At 33.6% G+C, this 26,142-nt stretch overlaps 3 protein-coding genes across 5 annotated transcripts in view; 2 read left to right on the forward strand and 1 right to left on the reverse strand.

The window, feature by feature from the left end:
• The window catches only part of LOC133840305 (G-box-binding factor-like), a 78,544-nt gene that overhangs the window by 48,762 nt on the left and 3,640 nt on the right, over nt 1-26,142 (reverse strand). The window contains exon 2 of one of the 3 annotated variants that reach the window (XM_062272060.1): nt 21,561-22,118. The exons of 1 other annotated variant lie outside the window; for it this stretch is intronic. The gene's annotated coding sequence lies outside the window, so the exon portion shown is untranslated. Of the gene's footprint in view, nt 1-21,560; nt 22,155-26,142 lie in introns of all 3 variants that reach the window. One more of the 3 variants, XM_062272059.1, reaches the window with a different exon arrangement.
• LOC133839988 (uncharacterized) lies at nt 6,692-7,584 on the forward strand. Its single transcript, XM_062271640.1, has 2 exons — nt 6,692-6,885; nt 6,945-7,584. Exons 1-2 carry the CDS (start codon nt 6,878-6,880, stop codon nt 7,582-7,584), a joined length of 648 nt encoding a protein of 215 aa, XP_062127624.1. The 5' UTR covers nt 6,692-6,877.
• Nucleotides 8,947-9,992, forward strand: LOC133839989 (speckle-type POZ protein-like). Its single transcript, XM_062271641.1, has 3 exons — nt 8,947-9,137; nt 9,197-9,600; nt 9,892-9,992. Exons 1-3 carry the CDS (start codon nt 9,130-9,132, stop codon nt 9,990-9,992), a joined length of 513 nt encoding a protein of 170 aa, XP_062127625.1. The 5' UTR covers nt 8,947-9,129.

Here is a 26,142-nt window from a genome sequence, read left to right on the forward strand (position 1 = left end):
TGCAGCTAAATAAAGAAGCAACAAGTCGCAGTTTACATACCCTTTGGAAACTTTAAACTGCATACGATTAAGTTTTTAGAGAACCACTTTAAATCATATCTACATTAGCTTTAAGTTAAAAAGTCCAATTTTAACTACTTTGAAAAATTAAAAAAAAAAAATATTTTTTTAAACATACTAAACTAAAAACGAATTTTTTATAAAACTTAGTGATCCCTTAATTTAATAAAAATTAAATTTAAATATAGTTTTAAGCCATTTTATTAGTATATTTTGTAAACAAATGTATTTTTGGAAGTCCTTCTATTTTTAAATTTGCAGCTATATATTTTTTTATAAATTTTAAATTTCGATTTCGATGAAATACAGTTAAAGTTTGTTTGACTTCACTTGAAGTGCAGTTTTCGGAAATGTCGAACAATTAAATGTTTTTTTTTTTCGACAAAACTAATTAATAATATCTTGAATTAAAATTAGCTCTGCAATTAAAATTAGCTAAGTTTATCACTCAACATGAAACCCAATAATTTAATTAATATTCAGAACTAATGGAAATGCCTATCAATATTACTTTTTATAAATATTAATTAAAATTTATATGCTGACATATTTCAAATATTTATAACACACCCTCCACTTCTAAGCTGTTTAACACGTTATTAAATTAATATACGCAAATTAAATATTTTGTATCCTATGTTTGTCAATTTTGCAGCACAGATTAGTTGTTGATTGCTTGTTAATTATGCATACAAAAACCATCACAAAAATATATATTATATTTTGTAAGTGAAATACGTACTCCTAATACACCTTTCAAATAGAGCATTAAAATGCGCGACATGTGTTTTGCACTATTCCAAAAGGTTGAGGTCTAAAAGCATGCAATGTTAGGCCTACAACTACAAAACTAAAACTTTTTCTTTTGCGGTATGCGATGGCATTTTTCCTTTTTTTCAACTGCAGGAACTGAAACCGAAAACGTCTAAATTTCGGCCAGGTCGAGAAAAAGCGGCTGTTGGCATATGTGAATATGTGTGTGTGTGTGTGTGTGTTTGGTGGTCGTAAGTGCTGCCAGTTTTTTGCATATTTCAAGAGATTGCTAGCGGGCAAACGCACAAAAGTAGGCAACAAAACCAACTATGGGCCACTTGACAGCCGTTTAAATGCATTAAAAAATTACATGCCGAAAAAATACAAAAACTGGAAAATAAAAACAAGAAACTGGAGACGACGAAACCGACGACGACATGTCAGTCAGCGAAATTTCACATGCGAAATTGTGCAAGAGCCACGCCCACCAACAAGGCGAGCAAAATCAAATCAACAGAATGGCGTGCCGCAATGGAAGGCCGTGACAATGCCAAGAGCTACCAGCCGGATGGGCAAACTTCGTTCGCTTGTCGCCAACGACAGCAAAAGGGTTTGCCCAAAATCAGTTGGAGCTGGAGATGGAGATGGCGATGTGGAGAAGCCGAAAACTCGGCATGCGGCTGGCAGGCAGGCTGGCAGTTGAGTCTGTGAACCAGGCCGACTAGTTAACGCAAATTGAAATCGTTGTAGCCGGGGACAGCCAAAAGACGTTTTGGCAGCTTGTTCGTGCATAAATCAAAGTGTAAGGCCAACAGTCTCTCTCTCTCTCGCTTTCTCTCTGTGAGTGAAGAGAATTTCAAGCCTAAAGGGCAAAGTGCTAGCTGGCAAGCTGATGGCCAGCTGAGAGTTCGAGAGCTGTAAAGTAACTTCGTATTTTACAATGGCAATTAAAAAGGCTTTGGCCGAGGTCTAAGCATTTAACTACGAGTACTGCATGTTTGAGAAACTGTTTGAGGTCATTTTTCGGTTTGCAATTCCTCGCACACAATGTGCCTCAAAAAATTTACTGTTTCCATGCTTTCGTTCGCGTTTTCACATTCTTAATTAACTGCTTTTAGTTCAGCGTTTCCTAATTTTTTCTACACTATATAGTAGCAATTATTCCATCAGTTGTATGTGTTGAGTTTATTAATTTACATAAAGTACTTTGCACAATTTGATGAGTTTATATTTATTCAATTTAAATTTATTTAAATTTTTTATAATTTCTAAGCACGTTCAGTCATAAATTTTATAAAATTTTTTTTTTTAACTAAATAGCACATTGTTTAAATAGTAATTATGTCATTAGTTTATCGTGTTTTACTTACATACGATTTCTAATTTTGAAATTATAAACTTGAATTTTCATTGAAATTACTTTTATTTTTGCTAATATACGACTTTTCTTCATACTTAATTGTTTAGCTCATTTCACTTTATTTTCAATATGTCATAATTCAATTAATATGCGATTTTCGGAGTTTAATGTATAAAATTTTATATTTTACAAACTCAAGACTTTTCTTAATGATAATTTCAGAGAATATTTTGCCACTCTTGAACATTATTTAAATATTAGATTTTTGAATTCAAATAAAAGAATTTTAGAAAAGTAATTCTCCATCCGTTTAATGTATTTTGTTTATAAAATTTATATTCTTTTAAGCAATTAAACTGGTTATTCATTTAGTTTGACAGAAGCAAGTTTTGTTTTCATCAAGCTCAAAACTTTTCTGTATTTTAATTTCACATCACCATTTTCTATAATGCTATAATAAGAATTTTACAGGCAGTGTGACTTTAACAAGTTGAAATTAATTTAATAAATTTTGCATTCCATTTCAAATGCGCTGCTAATTTAATTTTCTGTGCCTCAACTTTAACTTAAAAACTAATGTGCCTTGAGTCTTTTGTGCATGATAATTTCTTAGCACGGCTTTGGCGTACGTTAGATTTTTCGTGTATTTCATTTCATTATCAGCACGGCGCACTAGATTTCGCCAAACTTTTATATCTCGATGGCATTCAAAGTGCGGGTACAAGAAGAAGTTTCAAATGTCGCCTGCACTCAGTCAGCCAACGATTCTAGTTCTTTTCCTCCTCAGGCAGCTGCTGTCACACACGTCGTATGAGTTATATGCCTTTGCCAGCCATCGCACATATGCAGCATGCCTGAATGAATGTGTGTGTGTGTGTGTGTGTATGTGTGTATTGCTGTTGTAGTTGTAGCTAACTTTTGCGGCCTTATCTGGCATAGACTGCACTCCAGGCATGAAGGCTATGATTTAAGCACAAACTTCTACCGCCCGACTTTGTCTTCAGCTGCAGCGAACACTCATTGCTGCCGCTGCCGCTGCTGCTGTTGCTGCTGCAACTTCTACTTACCGCCAGGAACTTGCACAATTAACTATATTTTAATTGGCCCTGTGTGCCGTCGCCTGGTGTAGTAATTTATTTACAATTTTTACGCTCATTTTACTGACTGACAGCACAAATGCGAAATGAGTACAAAACCACACACAGAGTGGAGAAGAGGACAACACCGTCCGAGCAAACGTCCGATGGTTGCACAAATGCATTACTCATGCACTTTGCTCAACACTTCTCTCTGTGTTAATTTTATGCTACCCGTTTTTCTCCTGACCTCTGTGTACGTTTGTTTAAATATTCATTGCAAATTCCAATTGCATTTGCGCTTAAATTGGCAATGCCAACAACAAAAGAAACAGCATCAGCTGCATCTGAACGAATTTGTTTTTCTCGGTTTTTCTTCTACCTTGTGTTGAATTGTGTGTTGTGTATGTGTGTTGGTTGGCCTGGTCAGACTCAATTTGGTTGAAATGCCAGGCCGTTTGTGGTGCGAGTCGTTTGAATTTGGTTGGCCGATTGCATAGTTTGTTTAAATGTTTTCTTTTTTCAATTTGCCGAGAATATGAACAAACTAAATGAGATTTTAAATGAAGTATGTTGAAGAGAGCTGATAGTCAAATTTATCAAAGATTTACTTTTCTAATCAGACACATCAATAAGCAAAATCTAAAAAAATTTAAGATTCAGGTGGTGTTCAAAAATAAAAACAAATATGTTCACGATCATACAAAATTATCTGAACTGCTGGTTAAATTGATGAAAGATTAGCTTATGGAATGGAATTAGAGAAAACTAAAATACCAATAAAAAAATGAAACAGCAAATATAATTAAAAACAACAAAAAAGTAAACATTTAGATTTTAATGGTGTAAAAACAATATACTGATTCAAAGTGAAGTGATATTAAAAGAATTATCCGATTTCTTTATTAAATTTACCAAAGATTTTCTTATTAATTTTTAATAACAGTAAACTATTTTAAGAATAATTAAATCCTTTGAAAACAAAATATAAAAAACACATTAAATTTCAGATCGTTTTCATAAATAAAAACAAATATGCTATTAATTTCAAATGATTATTATTATTAAGTATTACTAAAAGAATTATCTGAGTTGATAGTTACATTGATCAAATATATTTGTATTTAATTAGATGGTTTTAAAAAATAAAAACAATTATGTTAATAGCTCGCACTATGATTGTGAAATTGAGAAAAATTAGTTGCTCTCTAAACTATGCTAATATTTATTTGCACAAACCACATCAATTCAAACAAAACTAATCCCAAAAAGCCCATAAATAAAGGAAATCAGCGCTATGCAATCTCAGCATTAAAATTTACACCAAAAATTTTACGAAAATTTTATATAAAAGCAATAAATTAAATTTGCTCTTTCAATGTTGAAATTTGCAAAAATAATTTGGGCATAAATAAATGTTTAGCCGAACTAAGTAGAAACTAATTTTAAATGGTGGACACAAATAAGCCAAAAACCTCAAATATAAAATGCAATTGAAAATGCATAAATTAAATTGGTCATAAAATAGGCAAAGCCAAAGGCAGGCATTAAAATGCATATAGTATAATATGCATGGAGATAAATTAATTTAAGCTAAAGCTTTGGCGACAGCCAAGCAAACCAATTAATGTGTACCACACACACACGTACACTCTCAAAACCAGAAAACCATAACCGAAATGTAAATTCAAAGCCAAACACCAAAATGACATCAATTTGCGCTCATATTTCATAAGCGCAGCAGCAGCAGCCAAAGCAGAAGTAGAAGCAGCGGCAATGTAAATGCTATTAAAAGCATTACGATGAACCCAGTGACAACCTTATATCCAGTGATGGAGAGAGAATAAGAGAGAGAGAGAGAAGTTCAGAGATCGTAAATTATAGCCAAGGCAATCGAATGCGACTCCTGACTCGACATTGTGCTGCTGCTGCTGCTGCTTCGACTGCTTCTGCCTCTGTGTCTTTGTCTGCAATGGCAAAAAGATTTATGTCTTTCACTGCACTCCTCAGTACTCTCAGTATTCGCAGAGCACAGCATCAATAAATGTAGTACCAAGCTGCGTATGCGCAATATTTTAATTATGCAAGCAATTGAAAAATTGGCACACACACACACATGCTCAGAGCTCATGCCAAGGCAACGTCCTTAATATGTTGCAATTCTGCACGCGGGTGCAAGTAGGCGAAATTGAGTTCAAAGCTCAAACGACTTTTCAGCGCACTGACTCGCAGTGTTAACTTATTGAGCTGCTTTCAGTAAGTTAAGTATCTGTCTCTGTGTGTGTATGTGTGTGTGTGTGTGTGTGAGCACTTAATGAGCTCATTTTGTCACTGTGTGTGTGCATGGGAATGTGTCTGCTTGCCGCCTGCTTTTTTAATCCATTAAGGCTTTTGATATTTTGGGCTCGTTAGTGATTCTCGCACTACGTTGTGTTGCACAGAATTGAATGCTTTGGAAATTTATTAAAGATTCTTGAATATTGCAGCTAATTGCATTCATCATTTATTATTTTAACTGCTAATGTTAAGCAACGTGAGTCAGAGTGCAAAGAAATCAAAATATTAAGTGAAATTCATCTTTAAAAACAACTTAAATGATTAGAGAATTAATTTAATTAAGATTTAATCGTAAGTTGGTGGTAAACAGAGTGTGTTAATAAAACATTAATATGCTTCTACATCTCAGAGACTATAAGAGATAGAGCCATCATTTTTATACCCGCTACCCATAGGGTAGAAGGGTATTATAACTTTGTGCCGGCAGGAAATGTATGTAACAGGTAGAACGAGGCATCTCCGACCCTATAAAGTATATATATTCTTGATCAGCATCAACAGCCGAGACGATATAGCCATGTCCGTCTGTCCGTATGAACACCTACATAGATCTTAGAGACTATAAGAGATCAAGTTTGTTTCAAATTTTTGCCACGCCCACTTCCGCTCCCGCAAATTAATAATAATAAGAGTAATATTAAAGCTAGACTTGCGAATTTTGGTATATACAATAATAACAATGGTATTTGTGATTCCTGATATACACGCTCGCCTATATTAGTATCTGTATGCATACAGGATTCATAAGCAATGCGATAGCTGTGGTGGTAGATTGCAAGCCGAGCATGTTGTGGTGCTTGGGTTTGAGCCCGCTCGGGGTACAAACTTTTTTTTTGGTTTTACCACCCGGTCGGTGGTGCTGGTGTTCAAATCCCGATCGAGAATACATGCATATTTCTATTTAATATTTTGAGATTGTATTTTGCTTTTATTCAAAATGGGTATCGAGTATCTCACAATCGAGCACACTCGACTGTAGCTTTCTTACTTGTTCAAGTGTTGAAGAGGTTCTATTAGTCTTCTAAAATCATATCGTGACGCCCTTTTGTTTATTCTTGATCATAGTAGGCGAATTTGTTTGAGGCGGCCTTTACATAGTTTCTAGAATATTGAGCTCATTCATATTGGAGCTCAGTCGTGCTTTTGTGTATATAAGAAGAGAGCAAATTTGTTTCAATTTTATTTGCTGATATTTTGTAGTCTGATTCATTCATATTTTCAATCTCGAAAGCGCTGAACATCAATTTTTCTTCATAGATTTTGTGTTCTGAAGAAAATAAAAACTAAAACTATGAATTGGTGAGTACTTTCGTTGAATTATTTTTCGCAAACTTGTATTCAACAAAGAATTGTTTCAGGCTTGGAAAATCGTTGACTGCAATTCTGGATTCTGAGCGCAACACCGATTGTAAATTTATCATCGATGATAATGTCTATTTAGGCCATAAATTGATCTTCTCGTGTGCGTCGGAAGTTTTTGAGCGCATGTGCTATGGAAACTTTATCGAGGGAACGACTGGAGAGATTAAGCTAACAGACGTGGAGCCCGAAACTTTCGTAATGTTTCGAAATTTTATCTATAGCGGCGACTCGCAGATACATTGTAATGACGTAGCACAAATTATAAAGCTACTCGAATTCGGACATAAATATCTTGTGAGCAGCATTACGGACGCCTGCATTGAGAAGTTGAAAAATCGTTTAGATCAATGCAACATTATCGAACTTCCTGCCATATTTCAGTGCTCGCACGAACTTCAGAGTTCCTCATTATTTGTTATGGTCGATTCATATCTTAAAATGCGAGCAAGTGAAATAGTCAACCAAGCGAACATTTTTGATTTTTTGATTCCAGTGCACACATTCAAGAATTTAATTATAGTTCTTAGTGGACGTATTCCAGAGTTGATACGTTTTAAACTTATGTTATTGAACTTTACCTTCTTTTTAATGTCTTGTATACTAATGATTCTTATAAGGAAGAATTTCTTGACTTAATCTTTTTTGAAAAGTTCACACTTGAAGATTTCTATAATGGACCCGGCAAATCAAAGCTCATCGATTTTAAACGAAAGTACAAGCTAATGTATTATATTGCAAAAGCCCGGAATGTTAATTTGGTCTAAGATCTCATACTTTATAATAAAGTTCAACGTGCGCGGCAATGGACAGTAGTAATTGTTTATGTATTTGCATTGCTGTTATTTGTTTGCTCTTGTATAGTAATGTTCTTGGCTGCCATTTAATTTTCATCAGATTCGATCCGAATCCATTGCTGCCAAATGCCGTTATGTGACTTGCAACATTTCATCGTGGTGCACAGCATGGGAGAAACTCATTCGTATGCTAGCTACCCATTGGGTAGAAGGGTATTATATGGGCAGGAAATGTATATAACAGGCACAAGGAGGCACTGTCAATATGTCCGGCTAACTTTTTTGTTATATTTTAAATGAATGCAGTAGAATACCAATATACCAAATAACGGTATGTTACAGTATATTTCAGGTATATAAATTCGGTATATTTAAATTATAATATCAGGTGTTGTTTTTTTTTTTGTCCTTCTGAATATGAGTGGCGTGTATAATTAATTTAAATAATAAATTTATTTTAAAAGTTGAATTAACGGAAAATCAATGTATGTAGTGGGTGTGGCAAAAATTGTAAACAAACTTGATCTGCGTACAAATATAACAAATGGTAACACCGACACACAGACGGACATGGCTATATCGTCTCGGCCGTTGATGCTGATCAAGAATATATATATTTTATAGGGTCGGAGATGCCTCCTTCTACCTGTTACATACATTTCCTGCCGGCACAAAGTTATAATACCCTTCTAACTTATGGGTAGCGGGTATAAAAATCGAATAACAAGCGTAATTTTAAAGATAGAGCGAATTTTGGTGTATACAAAATTTAACTACAGTATTTATGAGTCCTGAAAATTTGATTGCGAGCAGATAAAATTGTGGAAGGCATTTGTATGGGCAAATTCGCCTACTTACTGGGGGTCTGAATTGTTTTATCCGACAATCTGGTAGATTGTGACGTCTATGATATATTTTGAATGCGATACTATATCGATATACCAAATGTACCATTCGGTATATTTGTAGTATTTTTTTTAGTATATTCGGTATATTTTTTAAACAGTACCGCAATATTTTGTTTTTATTCAAAATGGGTAGAGGGTATCTGACAGTCGAGCACACTCGACTGTAGCTTTCTTACTTGTTCAAGTGTTGAAGAGGTTCTATTAGTATTCTAAAATCATATCGTGACGCCCTTTTGTTTATTCTTGATCATAGTAGGCGAATTTGTTTGAGGCGGCCTTTACATAGTTTCTAGAATATTGAGCTCATTCATATTGGAGCTCAGTCGTGCTTTTGTGTATATAAGAAGAGAGCAAATTTGTTTCAATTTTATTTGCTGATATTTTGTAGTCTGATTCATTCATATTTTCAATCTCGAAAGCGCTGAACATCAATTTTTCTTCATAGATTTTGTGTTCTGAAGAAAATAAAAACTAAAACTATGAATTGGTGAGTACTTTCGTTGAATTATTTTTCGCAAACTTGTATTCAACAAAGAATTGTTTCAGGCTTGGAAAATCGTTGACTGCAATTCTGGATTCTGAGCGCAACACCGATTGTAAATTTATCATCGATGATAATGTTTATTTAGGCCATAAATTGATCTTCTCGTGTGCGTCGGAAGTTTTTGAGCGCATGTGCTATGGAAACTTTATCGAGGGAACGACTGGAGAGATTAAGCTAACAGACGTGGAGCCCGAAACTTTCGTAATGTTTCGAAATTTTATCTATAGCGGCGACTCGCAGATACATTGTAATGACGTAGCACAAATTATAAAGCTACTCGAATTCGGACATAAATATCTTGTGAGCAGCATTACGGACGCCTGCATTGAGAAGTTGAAAAATCGTTTAGATCAATGCAACATTATCGAACTTCTTGCCATATTTCAGTGCTCGCACGAACTTCAGAGTTCCTCATTATTATCATTATCATTATTATTATTATCATTATTTCTTATGGCCGATTCATATCTTAAAATGCGAGCAAGTGAAATAGTCAACCAAGCGAACATTTTTGATTTTTTGATTCCAGTGCACACATTCAAGAATTTAATTATAGTTCTTAGTGGACGTATTCCAGAGTTGATACGTTTTAAACTTATTGAACTTTACCTTCATTTTAATGACTTGGATACTAATGATTCTTCCTATAAGGAAGAATTTCTTGACTTAATTTTTTTTGAAAAGTTCACACTTGAAGATTTCTATAATGGACCCGGCAAATCAAAGCTCATCGATTTTAAACGAAAGTGCAAGCTAATGTATTATATTGCAAAAGCCCGGAATGTTAATTTGGACTAAGATCTCATACTTTATAATAAAGTTCAACGTGCGCGGCAATGGACAGTAGTAATTGTTTATGTATTTGCATTGCTGTTATTTGTTTGCTCTTGTATAGTAATGTTCTTGGCTGCCATTTAATTTTCATCAGATTCGATCCGAATCCATTGCTGCCAAATGCCGTTATGTGACTTGCAACATTTCATCGTGGTGCACAGCATGGGAGAAACTCATTCGTATGCTAGCTACCCATTGGGTAGAAGGGTATTATATGGGCAGGAAATGTATATAACAGGCACAAGGAGGCACTGTCAATATGTCCGGCTAACTTTTTTGTTATATTTTAAATGAATGCAGTAGAATACCAATATACCAAATAACGGTATGTTACAGTATATTTCAGGTATATAAATTCGGTATATTTAAATTATAATATCGGGTTTTTTTTTTGTCCTTCTGAATACGAGTGGCGTGTATAATTAATTTAATTAATTTAAATAAAAAAATTATTTTAAAAGTTGAATTAACGGAAAATGAATGTATGTAGTGGGTGTGGCAAAAATTTGAAACAAACTTGATCTGCGTACAAATATAACAAATGGTAACACCGACACACAGACGGACATGGCTAGATCGTCTCGGCTGTTGATGCTGATCAAAAATATATATACTTTATAGGGTCGGATATGCCTCGTTCTACCTGTTACATACATTTCCTGTCGGCACAAAGTTATAATACCCTTCTAACCTATGGGTAGCGGGTATAAAAATTTAATAACAAGCGTAATTTTAAAGATAGAGCGATTTTGGTGTATACAAAATTTAACTACAGTATTTATGAGTCCTGAAAATTTGATTGCGATCAGATAAAATTGTGGAAGGCATTAAAGAAATACTTTTGAATGGGCAAAATTGTTATGTTGCCACACCCACTTCCCTTAAGCAAATCGAAAAATCGAGTAGCAAGCGTTATTTGAAAGCTAGATTACTTAGTACTTAAAATAATAACAACATTATTATACCTAAAGATTGGTAGTAAACATAAATACAATTCATATTTAAGCTAAATATATTTTTTTAATATACAATCTATCTATGAAAATTAAAAATTTGTAGTCATGAAAATGTCAGACTAAAATCTAAATATCTTGCCAAATTCGCAAATCTCTTTAAATAAAAGTGAAGTTTTGCCTTGTGAATTCGCAAAATTTAATTATAAATTTAGAACTTTTTTATTTATTATTTTTGAATCTTTAATGTAGTATTCTTAACCTAATAGAATCTCCTTAGTTTTATTTAACTTTATTTTTAAACATTATTTTTAAATAAAAATAAAAATAAATAATAACAAAAAATAATAATAATAAAATAATAAGAAATAATTATGCGTGTCTCTTAAAAAACTTAAAATTAAATGATGTGCGTTGTGTTTCTAATTTCTATATTTTATAACGATATTTGTTCCCATTTATTTTCATTATTTACAAAGCTTGACAACTTTTCTTTCAGCATTTATCAGTAGCAAGCGATGCCAATGAGTGACTTCGAGTGCAAGGGGAAAATCAATCTAAAGGAAGTTGTCTTGATGACAGCAAGGGAGGAGAATTTCGTATGCATTGATTCGCAATGAGATGAGTTGAGTTTCTGCCAACATCAGCAGCAACAACAGCACCAACAGCTGCAGCTGAAGCTGCAACTGCTGCAGCCAACAGTAAAGTGAATGTCCGTCTGCGAGACAGACACAACACACACTCGCACACACACACTTGCCCAGAGAGAGAGAGAGAGAGAGAGAGAGAGAGACACACACTCAGTATTGATTAAATGAAGATGACAACAATGATTGACATCGTTGACTTAAGTCATTACATATTGTATGCAAGCTGCAGCAGCAGCAGCTGCACATAATGCAACCATTTGCATATGTATTTATCCAACTACGATTGCGGATGTGTTTGACTGTGTGCAAGTGCAAGTGTGTGTGTCACTGTGTGTGTGTTGCAAGTACAAACAATGTTGGACGCTTAATTTGTTTGAATGATGCTGCAAATCCAGAGCTTCACTTTCCTGGCAAATTAATTATTTTTAAATTAAATAAAAAACACATACCCCAGCAGTTCACACACACTCACACACACACACTGAGAGACGCATACACGCAATTTATCACACAATAAATTACAACAAATAATTGCCAATTCAGCAGCAAATAATTTATGTGACACACACAATTTGTTGTTGTTATTGCTGTTGCCTTTGCTGTGGTTATTGCTCTTGTTCTCATTCATGTTATTGCTGTTGTTGTTGTTGTTGTTTATACCCTCAGCTTATTTGATTTCATTGCTTGTTTGTCGCTCGAGTTGTTTTCGCCCTGTTCTCTTGTTGGTTCTCGTTGGTTTGGTCGGTTTCGCTTTTGGGCTGGTTCGGCAATAGCCATAAAGATTATGATCTTGATATGCTCGTAGAGCTATAGCTACAAATATTGGCACAAGCCACACACACACAAATTGCTCTCAACCAAAACAAAAAAAAAAACATGAAGGAATAGCATAAATTCAGGCACAGCTTGCATAAAACTCGCCGCCGGGCATAAACATTTTTCTATAAATATTTTCGTTTTTAAGAATGATGAAAGAGCACTACGTGCGGGGCAGTGTGATGAGAGGGAGGAGAAGGGGACTGTGAAAGTGCCGCTAAGTGAAAAAAATATATATGAATGTGAGTGTGGGGGGCCACAAATTGCTTTAATGCAATGACAAAAAATGAAGCCAGTTACCAGACAGTGTGCAAGGAGTGTATAATAAAAAATAAACATATATTATGCTGTACACTTTGGTCGACAATAAAGCAATTAGGCTTATGGCAAACTAAGGAGAGAACATTCATAACTGCTATAATCATCTTATTTTTGAATCTTCGGTCTAGAAGTAATTTTAGTACTGAGTAAATTAGTTTTAAATTAAATTCAACATTTTAAAAGCGATTTAAGCAATTGAAAGTTGGTTTATCAAAAAAATTTTTTAAAAATATATATTATATATAAATTTTCTATATTTAATCTAACTTCTTAGTTTATTTTTAACATTTTTTATTGTCCTCTGTTATAAGTTAATATAATATAATATAATATAATATAATATAATATAATATAATATAATATAATATAATATAATATAATATAATATAATATAATATAATATAATATAATATAATATAATATACTATAATATAATATAATATAATATAATTAAATATATAATATAATTTTTATTGCACTCTTACGAACTGCGTGAATAAATTAAAGAAAGTTGACCACACTTTGATAATTTTGTAGCTTAGAAGTGAACAATGTAAATTTTTAATACAAATTGAAATGTTTTTTGGAAACAACTCTATTTAAATAATTAAACTATTACAATAAATTTTAGCTTTAAGGCGACATCAATCTCCAGCGATTGCAATGCTTTAATAGCTTTCAATTTGTTGTCTACAGCTAAGCACAACGACGACTACACTTCAAAAGTGCCCGAAAAATGTCAAATGACAATGGAAGGTCAACGCCTGTCGCACACACACAAACACACGCTCGCAAAACAATGTACAAAAACTAACCGAGAGGCGAGCCACTAAAAATAATAATAATAAAAACAGCAAACTAAAAAAACAACTACCACGAAAAAGCGCAGCCAGAAGCTAAAAGAAGAGCGCTTTATATGTAAGGTTGTGTATGTATATTACTATACAATAATAAAAAGGCAGCAACAAAGACAAGAATGACAGGCTACTAATAGAGGCCAAGCCAAGGTCCGAGGGATTCGTTCTCGGTCAGTTCCCGCTCGGGGCAATGTTGTCTGGGTTAGTGACTGACCAAGCGACGACGACGACAAAAGGCGAAACAAAAATTTCGATTGAGTCAATGAAGGCTTGTCAAACTAAACTTAACGAAACCGAAAAAAAGGTTGAACAAGACAACAAAAATGTTACAGATGGATACTTTTATTTGAATGCCGTTGGCAGATTTGAGGCATTAGCTTAATATTATCAGAAGAAACGACTAAAGCGATACTCAAATTAGATACGAGCACCTATAAAAGGTAAAGTCGAAAGCTGATTAAACGGCAAGCGACTAAATTATATTAAAATTCATGGCACGTGTTGCGAGATACAAAAGAGACAAGTGTTTTGTATCCTATCTCAATCACATCCTCTCACTCTTTCTCTCTCCCCCACACACTCAACAATAAAAACGTCGCCCATAGACGTGTTGTTATCTAAGCACAGTTTCAGCTTATTAAACACATTCTATTGATTTTCTTTACATCGCCCACGTACTACACACACACACACACACGGACACACACCCATACTCACAGACAACAACAAAACGCTATTGTGTATCTCTAAGATGCCTGAGCAATTTAAGCGATAAACACGAATGCGACGTTAGTTGCTCAGCTAGTGCAAGCAGCAGCAGCAGCAGACAGACAGAGCGAACACCATTTGAAACCTATGTAGATAGTAGCTACATACGCCAGCCATACACGGCGTATGCGCAACGCTTTTGCTTCATTTTGTTTATCACCCATACGACAGACTGGCAAGACAGCCAAACAAGCAGACAGGCTTGGTAAACTTGTTTATGTTATGACGTGAGCCAATATATTTTATGCCAGAGCCAATCAAAATGGCTCATAAATCTCACAATAATCTTACAATACACGGAAGACGAAAAACAAGACACAAAAAATAACTATATATGAAAATCTCCTTAAAAATAAATGCATTGCGAATTCAATAAACGACAAGAGATTTACATAAGTATATATGCATTTTATACACTGCATAAGAGAGATTACTCAAGAAAATAGTTGCAGAGATTTTATAAATATAAAAAATGAGCTAAATTAAACAAGCTATATAAATATCTGTTGAATAAAACGCCAATTTCTATCGATAACCGATTATATCAGTGCATTCACATTAATATTTGCAATGCACAAATTATGTAGAACTTTCATTGACGTGTCAGTCGCTTCTTCTACAATCAAACCCAACGATTATTATCACGTTCAAAAACAAATTTAAACAAAAATAAATAAATAAATAAAATAGTACTAAAAAAGATAAATCTTTAAAAATAATAATAATGAAATTATCAAGTTTGTAAATATAACAGAAATGTACTTTATATTGTATAAAGTAATTTTTTTAATATAACGTAATTATTTTTATTCTTGGAAATTATAGAAATCTTTTTTCACTGAAAATAATGTTGTAGGGTTTCTTACTTTAATTTGCTAAGCAAAAATAAACAAGTGAGTTGAAAAATTATATATTTTCATAGATGTCGTATACATTGACAAAGTTTCTCATGCTGAATGGTTGATATTCATAAATTGGCTTGCGGCTTGAATGCCAGTTGCGTGGCGCCACAAAAGGCAATTGTGCAACCTACTGAAGCAGCTTGTGAATGTTACAAGCTGCTGCAGTTTGAAGTAAACTGCTTATTACAGCACTTTCACATACGTATTTAACATGTATACACTGAGACGATTTGAATGCACTCAGGAATGAATTAACAATATGATTCAAATGGACTTGTCCTCATCAGCATTATCATTGAGAGCCCGTACTGATTTATTTGTCATGTGAGTGCTTTGAGAGTGGACTGTCTAATATGTATATATACGAGTATGAAATTCAGACTCCAATTTAAGCATGTTTGCAATATAAGTTTATATATTTTATTTGCTCTAGAATGTATTATATTAAAGTTTTTCTGGTATCCGTAATACTCTATGGTATATTTTAAATGTAGTACTATTTATTTTTTTGTGGTATCTGTATTTGGTATATTTTAAGAGTAATCCCGCACTGTGTTTATCTTACTCAGAATGAGTATCTCACAGTCAAGCACACTTGACTGCAGCTTTGTTACTTGCTTTATTTTAATGTAGATTTCTACCTAATGACGTATACTATAGTAAAGCATTAGACCAATCAAAAGTGAAAACATTATTAACGTCACAACTTATTTGTAACTTTCCTATTTCTCTTGCCTTCTTACTTACTAAAAGGGTTCTTATATACAAAATATAAAAAATATTTATATTTACTTATAAGTTGTACTTTACGTACCATAAATTTCAATTACTTAAAGACTTGATGCTCACAAAATATAAAATGTTTGCCTGCTACCATATTCGTATACTTTTTATACCAAAAACCTAGATGAAGCATTGCCATTTCCAGCTGATACAGCATTCATTTCACTTGAAACTGGGCAACATTTTGTGAAACAGAGCAGTTTTGTTTATATGTATTTAGCGGGAGTGTTATTAACATTAACTTTCAGCCATCATGCTTTTACAGCTGCTCATATAACGAGGCAATGCAAAAACGGCAGCAGCCAGAGAAAAAGCATTTATTTCGTATACATCATATACTATATATAGTGTAACAACAGTAGTAGCAAAAGATAGCGAAAAAACCCTTTTAGTAATTTTATACACGCCCAAAATATTGAATAACTTACAGCTGAGGGCTGAACCCCAATTTCTGAGTATACTTTATATCAGCACAGAGATAAAATTTACTCTCCAAGTGTGTGTGCGTCTGTGTGTGTGTGTGTGCGTCGCTCATCAAAGCAGCGCGTCCTTGAAAATGCTAAACAGAAATGTGAATGGCAATGCGATTGCCATTGCCATTGCGAATGCGAATGTGGAATACTTAAAAGGCAAAAAGCGAAAGACGAGACACGACCAAGGAGAATATGCTGGCAAAAGTTGTTTTTGCCAAAAACAGCGATAGAGATGAAGTTGGGAGTTCGAGTTTGGATGGAGCTGAAATGGAGAATGCTGCTACAGCGTGGGGCAGACCGAAATTCCCCAGAGTATAAACATAAACATGTTGGTTATTGTCTGCACGTTAAAGCAAACGGCAGCAGAAGCAGCAGCAGCAGCTAAAGAAGAGATGAGAAGCAGTTTTGGCTTCATTCTACCAATTTGCCAACTTTTCAATCAACAGCCCAAGCGCCCAGGACATTCGTTCGCATCGTTCTCCACAGCCGCCATTTGATTCGCACAACCAAACCCGGCAAACAATCAGTTATACCCCGAAAAAAGCTTAATCGATTTTCAGCCAGGTAGCTGCTGCTGCTGCTCTTCATCCGCAGGCCCCTTTGGTTGGTTGGTTTAATATGGAAAAATGTTTTCCCAGCCCGCAACAAGCGAAATCTTTTGTCAAATACATACACATACACACACACACACATTGCTGGTATTCAGCAGGCATTAAAAAAGTAATTTGTTATTGTTTTTAAAGCCGCCCGAGGATATCATTGTAACGAATTTTCAATATGCGCCCAACGTCAGTGGCAAGTATTTAAGAGTGATTGTTGTTGGGTTTCAGTTTTTCCTTTTTTTTTTCTGCGTGTTTTTTTTATTTGTTTTGCTCTTTATTTCAGTAAGTATACCTTTAACTTTGGCTGCAAAGGGTATATTAACTGGGCCGCTGTGTTTACAAATATAATTAATGAAGCTGCGTTTGAAGACATTTTTAATTTGTTGAGCAGTGTGAACAAAATTTGGGAAAAATTTAATTGTTTTTGAATAAAGTCAATAATGTTTGCTTACATGAAAGTAAGAATGCGAAACAAATATTATAATATATAATAAAATAATATATACAACCGTTTAATTCTAATGTAAAGAAAAAGCACATTTTCTTTCAAGCATAAAAAAATTGAGTCACGTATTTCTTAATATAACTATGTTGGTTTCAGTAAAATACAGAATTCAATCAGATTTCAGACAAGTTAAGCTAAGAAAGTAATTTAAATAAATTAATTCTTAGCATAACTATTATTATATTAATTGCTATCAAACACAAAATTTTGTTAAATTGTTTGTAATTATGTATAACATTATTAATATATTTATAACTTAAAAAAAACTGTTATTAAATTAGCATTTTTTTAAACCAGAGCATACAATATTCGTCTTACAGCAAAATGTATTTTATTCTTATTATTCATCTCTGATTTTTTGCCAGCACTTTTCGGTTTCATTTGCCAGACAAATGAAGAAAAATTGAAAAAACATATAGCAAGAAAAGAAGGCAACAACAAGAGGAGAACAAAATGTAATTTACTTTATGTATTTACATTTCATTATATTTACAGTACGCTCGGCATATGTATTTTGGATTTGCAGGCATTACAATTCATGCCTCAAGTGGCACATTAGGCGTATGCACGCACACACACACACACACATACATACGTGTAAATATAAAATATATATGTATATATTGTATTTGTGTCGCTTTGGAGGCAGTTGGCCTGTAGGATGACCCTAATGAACACCAAATATGCAATTAGCAAAAGTTGAGTTATTTGGCATAAATATTTGTGAACAGTCAACGATACACAAAAACAACAACAACAGCAACTGCAAATCCATTGCTAGCAATAATAATGACCAGCTAGTGTTGTTTGTGTTGGTTTTGGTTTTGGTGTTGATATTAGAAGAGGTGAAGACAGGGAAGGAGGGCGGTTCCTGTGTGTGCTCATTGTTTGGGTTCGGTTTGCATTTTCCAATTTGTTTTGTGGATTATGCAATTTATTTAGTTTAACTTTGCATGGAGCCCAAAATGTCTACGTGTGTTTGCGCTTGTACCCCGATGATAAATTCTATGGCCGCACGTAATATGGAAATTAAAACGCAGAACCTTTCCTCCTCCTCGACCCTCCCCCCCATCATCGACCCCTTTGCGAAAGTGCAGCAAACTCTGCGTCGCGAAATGAAAACCCAGTAAGCAAGCACAGTAAATAGCAACAGCGAGCAGCGTGCACATTGATTTAATTACTTTAGCCCCAGGAAAGCAACACAATGAAACAACAACAACAACAGCAACAACAACAAGCAGCCAGTCAGTAACCATTTGAACCGTCACTGAAGTCACAGGTCAAGCATTTGGTGAGAGGGCACGACACTGTATCAAAGCGCAGTCAAGGGACACAAAATACAACTTACGATTTTTAGAACGTACTTCACATAAAGGGTGTGGTATTCCATTCGAGTTGTTACGTTAATTTCATAATAATCAATGATAAATAATACATATAAAAACATTGTAAGTTATTTTTAGTTTATTTGTATTTTCTTTTCATTCTGTTTATATTTGCTTAGCTTATGTTGAATATGTATCTGACAATCCTTCAGATAGTTCAATAGTTCGATACAAGTCTTTTTGAAGGTAGAGTCACTTTTAAAACATAAATATAATCAAATTATATCAGTTTTCCCACAAGCAACTTCTTTAATATTTACTGTACATAATAATAAAGCACAACGCTTGCTGGAAATATTAAATCTACTTCAAATAATGTATTTAAATTTGTTGTTGCTTTTCCTTACAAATACTCCAATTATAATTGGAGTTTAATATATTTTTCTATTTTAATTAACTTTTCTATCATAAAATTATTTATTTTTCCGGCCATGAGTTTCTTTCGTTAATAAGTTATCAAAATTTTGTTCGCAGCAGATATAACAATAAATAAGCACTAACCAAGTAAGCAAATAAGATCATTTTTGCTGTATATTGAATGGAAAAATTATCTTAGTTGCATATAAACGAGAATCGTTACCTTAATTATTAAATTTAACGCCATAAAAATGATGGCTTTAATTTGTTCATCACAACACCAATTATATTTGGAGCTTTAATTATCTTTTTATTTGAGAATTGCATATTTTTCTAGCTGGAAGTTGCTTTTCTGCATTCAATTGTATAATAACATACAATGATCTACTTCATCTACTGCAGTATAAATAATAACAATTTCACTTTCCAAAAACTATATAACTTGCGAGTTAATGTGGTTTAATTGTATATCAGCTGGATAGACAAAATCAAACAAATTCTTAACACATTTAACTAATCATATTTAAATTTCTACGGTTTCATCTTAACTAATCATATTTTAATTTCTATGGTTTCATCTCGAAAATAAAACAATAAGTAATGTTGCTTTATAAAAGATCAATCATCACTTTCGCTAGACTTGCAAACCATTAAGCTGAACACCCTGTATGCGAGCATATAGAAAGTAAAGCACGGGCAAAACAATAAAAACAATGGCATGAGAAACTAACAGTTAACAGCAAAGCCCCGAAACTCCCCAACTACCTCATGCTGTTTAGGCACATAAAACTCACTGTCCGAGTCGAAGGAAGGCGCTGCTAATTAGAGCAAAATCATAAAAAAAGAGAGAGAGAGAGACGAACAAATGGACGGCAGGCAACATGTGAAATAATTTGCCAAAGGAAATTTCGCTTATCAGAATGAAGCACATACGAGCGGCAAAGGGGATGGGGATAGGAATTGAGTGACATGCATAAAACTAAAGACATAAAGTCATCCCAAGAGTGGTTCACTTTGCTCTCCACTCTCCACTCCCCACTCCCCACTCTCTGCTTCACCCACTCATCGTGGCACGCATAAAACTAAACGGCATAAGCGACCATGTTTACAACACACAGCGAAGATGATGAGAGAGAAAAAGAGGAGAGTGGATGACGACTGCTTGCAGCATCATTACCAGAACAGCATCCGTTTGGCGCTACGTTTCAAGTTGAAAATGAGCATGTAATTAGAAATGTAAAGAGCAGAGAGCGCCAGCCAGTCAGCCAGCGAGTCAGTCATTCAGCTTGCAGTGGCAAAAGTCACGACTGTGTCGCCCAGGAAATGTGCACACGCAAAAGAAAATTGCAAATGAAAATGAAATAAAATGGCGCAAATGTAAATACACACACACACACACACACAGTTACAGATACAGACTCATTGCCTATGGGGCGTATTTTATTCTTTTCCGCCTCAAAGTCTCAACAATGAGGCAACATAAAAAGTTATGTATAAAAATCTTTTGCTGCTACTTTTTCGCTTGCATTTCCGTTACAAGGAAAACTGAATTTGCATGTGACATTTGCGGTTGAGTTTTGTAGCAAAAACGGAAAAACCGAGAGGGGAATAGTGGATAGGTAATGGGTTGGATGCCGCACACTGACGCCGTCAGCTACGTGAGTTAAAGAGCCGAGCGGAGGAACATGAAAAGTTTTTTTTGCTTCTTTTCGAGATCGTGTGGCAAATGGTTTGAGGTATTGCTAATGGAAAGAGTTTTGAATCACAAAAAGAGTCACAGAGAGAGAAAGAGAGAGGCAGCAGCATCATTGTTTCAAAGTAAGTAATTTTGCTCATTGAAGCTATTGAATGCAATGCACAGAAAGTTTATCTTGTGCTAATTAATCAATTTAAAATGCTTTTAGTATGCACTCAAAATAAATGTAGCTCGTCTTATGGCTAATTAAAACTCAATGCTCAAACGAGCATAAATCCACTTAATGCAACTATGAGCAACAAAAAAATCAAGTATTCATATGAATATTAAATATCTTTAAAAATACATAAAACTGATTTTTAAAACACATTCAAATCAAATTTACATTTTTCAGAAACTGTTCAGACGTAACAATAATCTCGTAAAATGCAAATATTTGATATGCAATTCAAAAGCAAACTTACCCAAAATACACGAATAAATTTATTACCAATATATGTGTAAGCGTTTTTATTTTATTTTTTTATTCGTTTTGTATTTGTTGGTTTAAGTTATCGCAACATTCTTTTGGGCAACTATTAAATTGTACGCATTAATGGCCAGAAATTTATGCGGAATTTGCAATTTTAATAAAGCTATAACAACTTTTTTTCTGCTTTTGTTTTTTCTACTGTATTTGCACACGACAGCTATGTTATATTTATTTTGCTTATTATTTTTTTGTTATCAATAAATATACATCTAGGTGTATTTTTTAATACCGTTAATTTTTGTAAATTTTGTTATGCTTTTTTGTTTTGCTTATCGCTTTATATGATATTTATTACACTTGGCATTAGGCACTACATTAATTCCTGATTTTTATGACGTTGAAATTAATTTATAAAATACTGCAAAGTTAACACGACATTTGAGATTTTTTTCCTGTTGATCTTGATTTGTGTATTATTTATTTATTTCGTTTTTACTTTGCTGGAGTTTTGTTTTGTTTTGTTTTTTTGGTTGAATAAATGATGACGGAGCTAAAAGTGAATTTGTATTTTTCGACTGTAGAAATGCTGTAAGCAGACACACATATATATATTTTTGTTAAATATTTGGTTGGAGTACACACATATCTTTTGACTACAAAAATAATCAAAATAAATATGGCGATAATAAACATGCATAAAAACAATAAATTTTCATATTATCAAAAAAAAGTAAAAAGTAAAAAGCAAAAAGGAACCACAACAACAACAACAAATGTGCAATTAGCAGCAGCAATGGCATTAATTTTCATTAAAAGCAGAGAGCACACACAACACGTATACGCCATGTGTAACGCGTGATAATTATGAGCTTTAAACACGCAGGCACCGAAAATTTTTGTGTTTTTAAATTTACTTCTTCATTCTCTCTTCGCCCGCCACTTGCAGCTGTTGAAAGCGAAAATGCGGCGCGCGCAAAAACAGAGAAAAGCACAAAAATAAATGGCAGACAGGACACAGGAGACGAACGCAAAAGGGCAACGAAGACAAGCTAAGAGCAAAGTAGAAGAAGAGGAGCAGCAGCAGCCTGTCAATATGTAGCTAGGAGTAACTCTCTGACTGACTGAAAGCAAAAACACAGCAGACTTTCGGCTCTTCTTCTTTTACACTTTACGTATATGAAATAAATTTGTGTGTGTGTGTGAGTGTATGTGTTATATACATGACACTCTCGTTGTTGTATTTGTATTTATTTGTATGGATGCTATACCTGAGTGTCTGGTTTATGTGCCGAGGCGACAAAACAAAAAGTCAGCTGTGTAAATTGTGGGCGAAAATACGAGACAGAGCTAGAAGCTACACAAGTCACAGAATAATGCTGCTGATGATGATGATGAAGTGATGCTGATGATGATTTGACTTGACTGGGGCATAAGGCGGCTATATAAATGCGCTTACCCAGAGGGAAAAAAGTGTCAATGTTGCCAGCTTTAAGTTTCTTAATACAATTTTTAATTCGCCAAAGAGTTGAACTCAACTTGCCCACAAATATTTGAAAAATAATAGCATTAGAGAGCACCATTGGCAACTAATGGAGTTTGCATTTACAACTGAAAGATCAATTAAAATATGCATAATTGCAAATTCATTATTTGAATTTGAAATATTATGTATGCTAATGCAATAACCATAACATAAACACACTTAATTTTATGTACAATAATTCAACACATTCTCCTGCACTTGCACGCCGGAATAAACAAGTAAACATTTAGCACTGGAGAGAGAGAGAGAAGTGAATATTGCTCATACGCCGCATGGGTCAAAGGCAAAAACTTTTAACAGCCTACGCGGCTGTCGACGTTTCACAAAAATTGTTCGCCCTCTCAGTCCTGCGACTCGTTGGTGGCAGCTTAACATTTATGCCGTTTTTATGTGCTTTTTATTTTAGTTGAGTTTTGTTTCTTGCTTCCTTTTTGTTTATACCCAGCAGTCAACATAACGACCATTAAAGGTATATTAAAGCAGGAGGCACGCGCTCTGATGGGGTAGATCAGTTAAGCTAAGAATAAGAATTAATTTGTTGATAAGTTTTAGATAATTCAATATTAAAATAGTTTTAGAATAACTGATAATCCATAACTAAATAGAGGGTGAAAATTTAGATTGAAAAGTATAGAAAGAAAAAGAAAAGTATAAAAAGAAAAAAAGTATAAAAATAGAAAAAATATAAAAACAAGAATTTTAGGTTTTCGATGTTAAATTTACAATTTAAGATTATGTGTATGAATATGTTGAGATTAAAATCTTGCTTTATGAGTGTTTTATTCCGTACAGAGAGAAAAAAATCAGCTTTTAAAGACTAGAATGAAAATCTTACGTTTGGAACTTTTCGATCCACAAATCTTGATTAAGAATTCTAAGTTAAAAAATTCTTAAAAAGTTCGATTTATTTGTTAACTTATGTTAACTGTTATAAAACTTTTGATCTTAACTTGATTTTGCCTTCTTGGTTAAATTTTCACATTTTTCCGTTATTGAAACATTCACATAATGTTGAATTTCAAGAATAGTTGTATAATTTTCATCTTGATTTAACACTTAAACTACTTGGTTTAATTTAAAATATTGATTTTAGCTGTGCAGGGTATCTGCTGTCTAGCAAGCCCGCATTAAGCATCTATCTTATATTTATTTACGCTGTTGTAGCGTCAACATGTTGTCTTTTATGTTGTTTTAACTTTTACGCTTTATTGAGTCGCATAAGGCGGCGAGAAAATGCCTAGAGAAACAGCACAAACACACACTCAAGAACACACACACAGATGTGAAGGCCGCTTAATGCTGCTCTTATTGCTAACTACCAATACAAAGTTGACTATCTATACTTGTATATAAGTATTATCTTTTTTTCCTTTTGCTACTTTCTGTTTGTGTTTGTATGGCAAATATACCCAGCTCTCTAAGGCATTTGCCTCGTCACTACTTTCATACAGCATCCTTTTTATGCTCTCTGCTCCCCTGCATATAGTATAAATAAAATAAATGTAGGTGAAAATATACATAAATAATGGCCACATGCGCTGCCTTTTTTTTTTTTTTTTTTTTTTTTGTATAGTATTATGAAGTGTGCGGGGCAATGTCTGTGAAAATTATAAAACAGACGAAACCTATTCCCCATATTCTCTGGCAAAGTCTCCGGGTCAGGTATATCAAGCTTGAGGGTTGATTCACTTGAGCGTAGTAGGCGTGGTAATAGCAAAAGCGCAGTGAGGCGTGCAACGAAGTCATGAAGTGGGCGAAAGTGGGCGTGGATGTGAGTGGTGACGGGAGTGGTGGCGAAGGGTATATGAAATAAAGTGCAGGATTATTGGGTAGGCAGCTTGGCAAAAGGAAACAACTGCCGGGCAAAGCATGACAAATACTTTTCTGCTTAGAGGCTGCCTTTGACACTATGCTAGAAGTGTTCTCCCTAAGCCTGGATTGCTAGCAAAATGTGTCGTATTTTCCACGTTTGCAATCAATAACAACAAAACCAAAAAAAAAAGACAACTGACACACTTCCCCTGTTTTCGTATTGTTTAAGCCGCTGCCGAGCTTATTGTATTGCATATGAATATTCGAGTGACAGCAAAAGACTTTAAATAAGTAAGAGAAAATTGATTAGAAAATTTCAGAATTGAAGTTTTAAGTAATTTGTTGTGATCAATGAGAATTTTCACTGTACCAAAAATAATTGTATTGCTAAAAAAAAATTAATATGGAATTAAATAATATTATATGAAATTTAAGAGTTTGGACTCAAGTGTTCAGTAATAATTTCCACAGTGAATTAAAAAAAGTATTACATCGCAGTATTAAAATTGATTACATTCAAAGTTAACAAATTGGAAAACAATTTATAGTGAAAGGAAGTTCTCAACTAATCGAATATGTCTTGAAGAATTTTAAGAGAGCAACACTTATGATAATTTCCACAGTTTATTATAAAATGTTTGCCTCTTTGTAGTAAAATTTCTTATATTTTGTAAGTTAACAAGAATTTGACGAATAGCTTTTAAGTTACTATAATATATAAAAAAAATACGAATGCAAGTCTAAAAATGTTCAATTTCAAAGTGACAAGAGACAGCAAAATACTTTGAAATACATATAAGTGAGATATGAAATCGATGTCAAGACACCAAAAGTCTTTAAAACATAAAAATAAAATATGAAATTTGTATTAAAATATATTTTAAGTTGTCAATATTTATTAAAAATGAATAAAGAACAATATGATATTCAAAAATAAATTTAAGATAAAAGACTCAAATATTCAATAGCATTGAAAAAGTATTTACATTTCTTAAATTTTGTAAGGTACAAAATTCAATGAATTAACTGCGACATAAATTAAAAAAATTATAAAATAATTTATAAAAATCGCAAGACTAATGTATTCATAGATCATTTTCAGTGTATTAAAACAAAATTATGGCATTATTGAAATAAAGTTGTTTACATTTAAAGATCCAAAATAGTAAAAAGAATTTGTTACGCCATAGCTGAAAATGAAGAGTATAATTCACAGTGA

This window comes from Drosophila sulfurigaster, chromosome 3 (assembly GCF_023558435.1).
Source record: "Drosophila sulfurigaster albostrigata strain 15112-1811.04 chromosome 3, ASM2355843v2, whole genome shotgun sequence".
Classification (NCBI taxonomy): Eukaryota; Metazoa; Arthropoda; class Insecta; order Diptera; family Drosophilidae; genus Drosophila; species Drosophila sulfurigaster.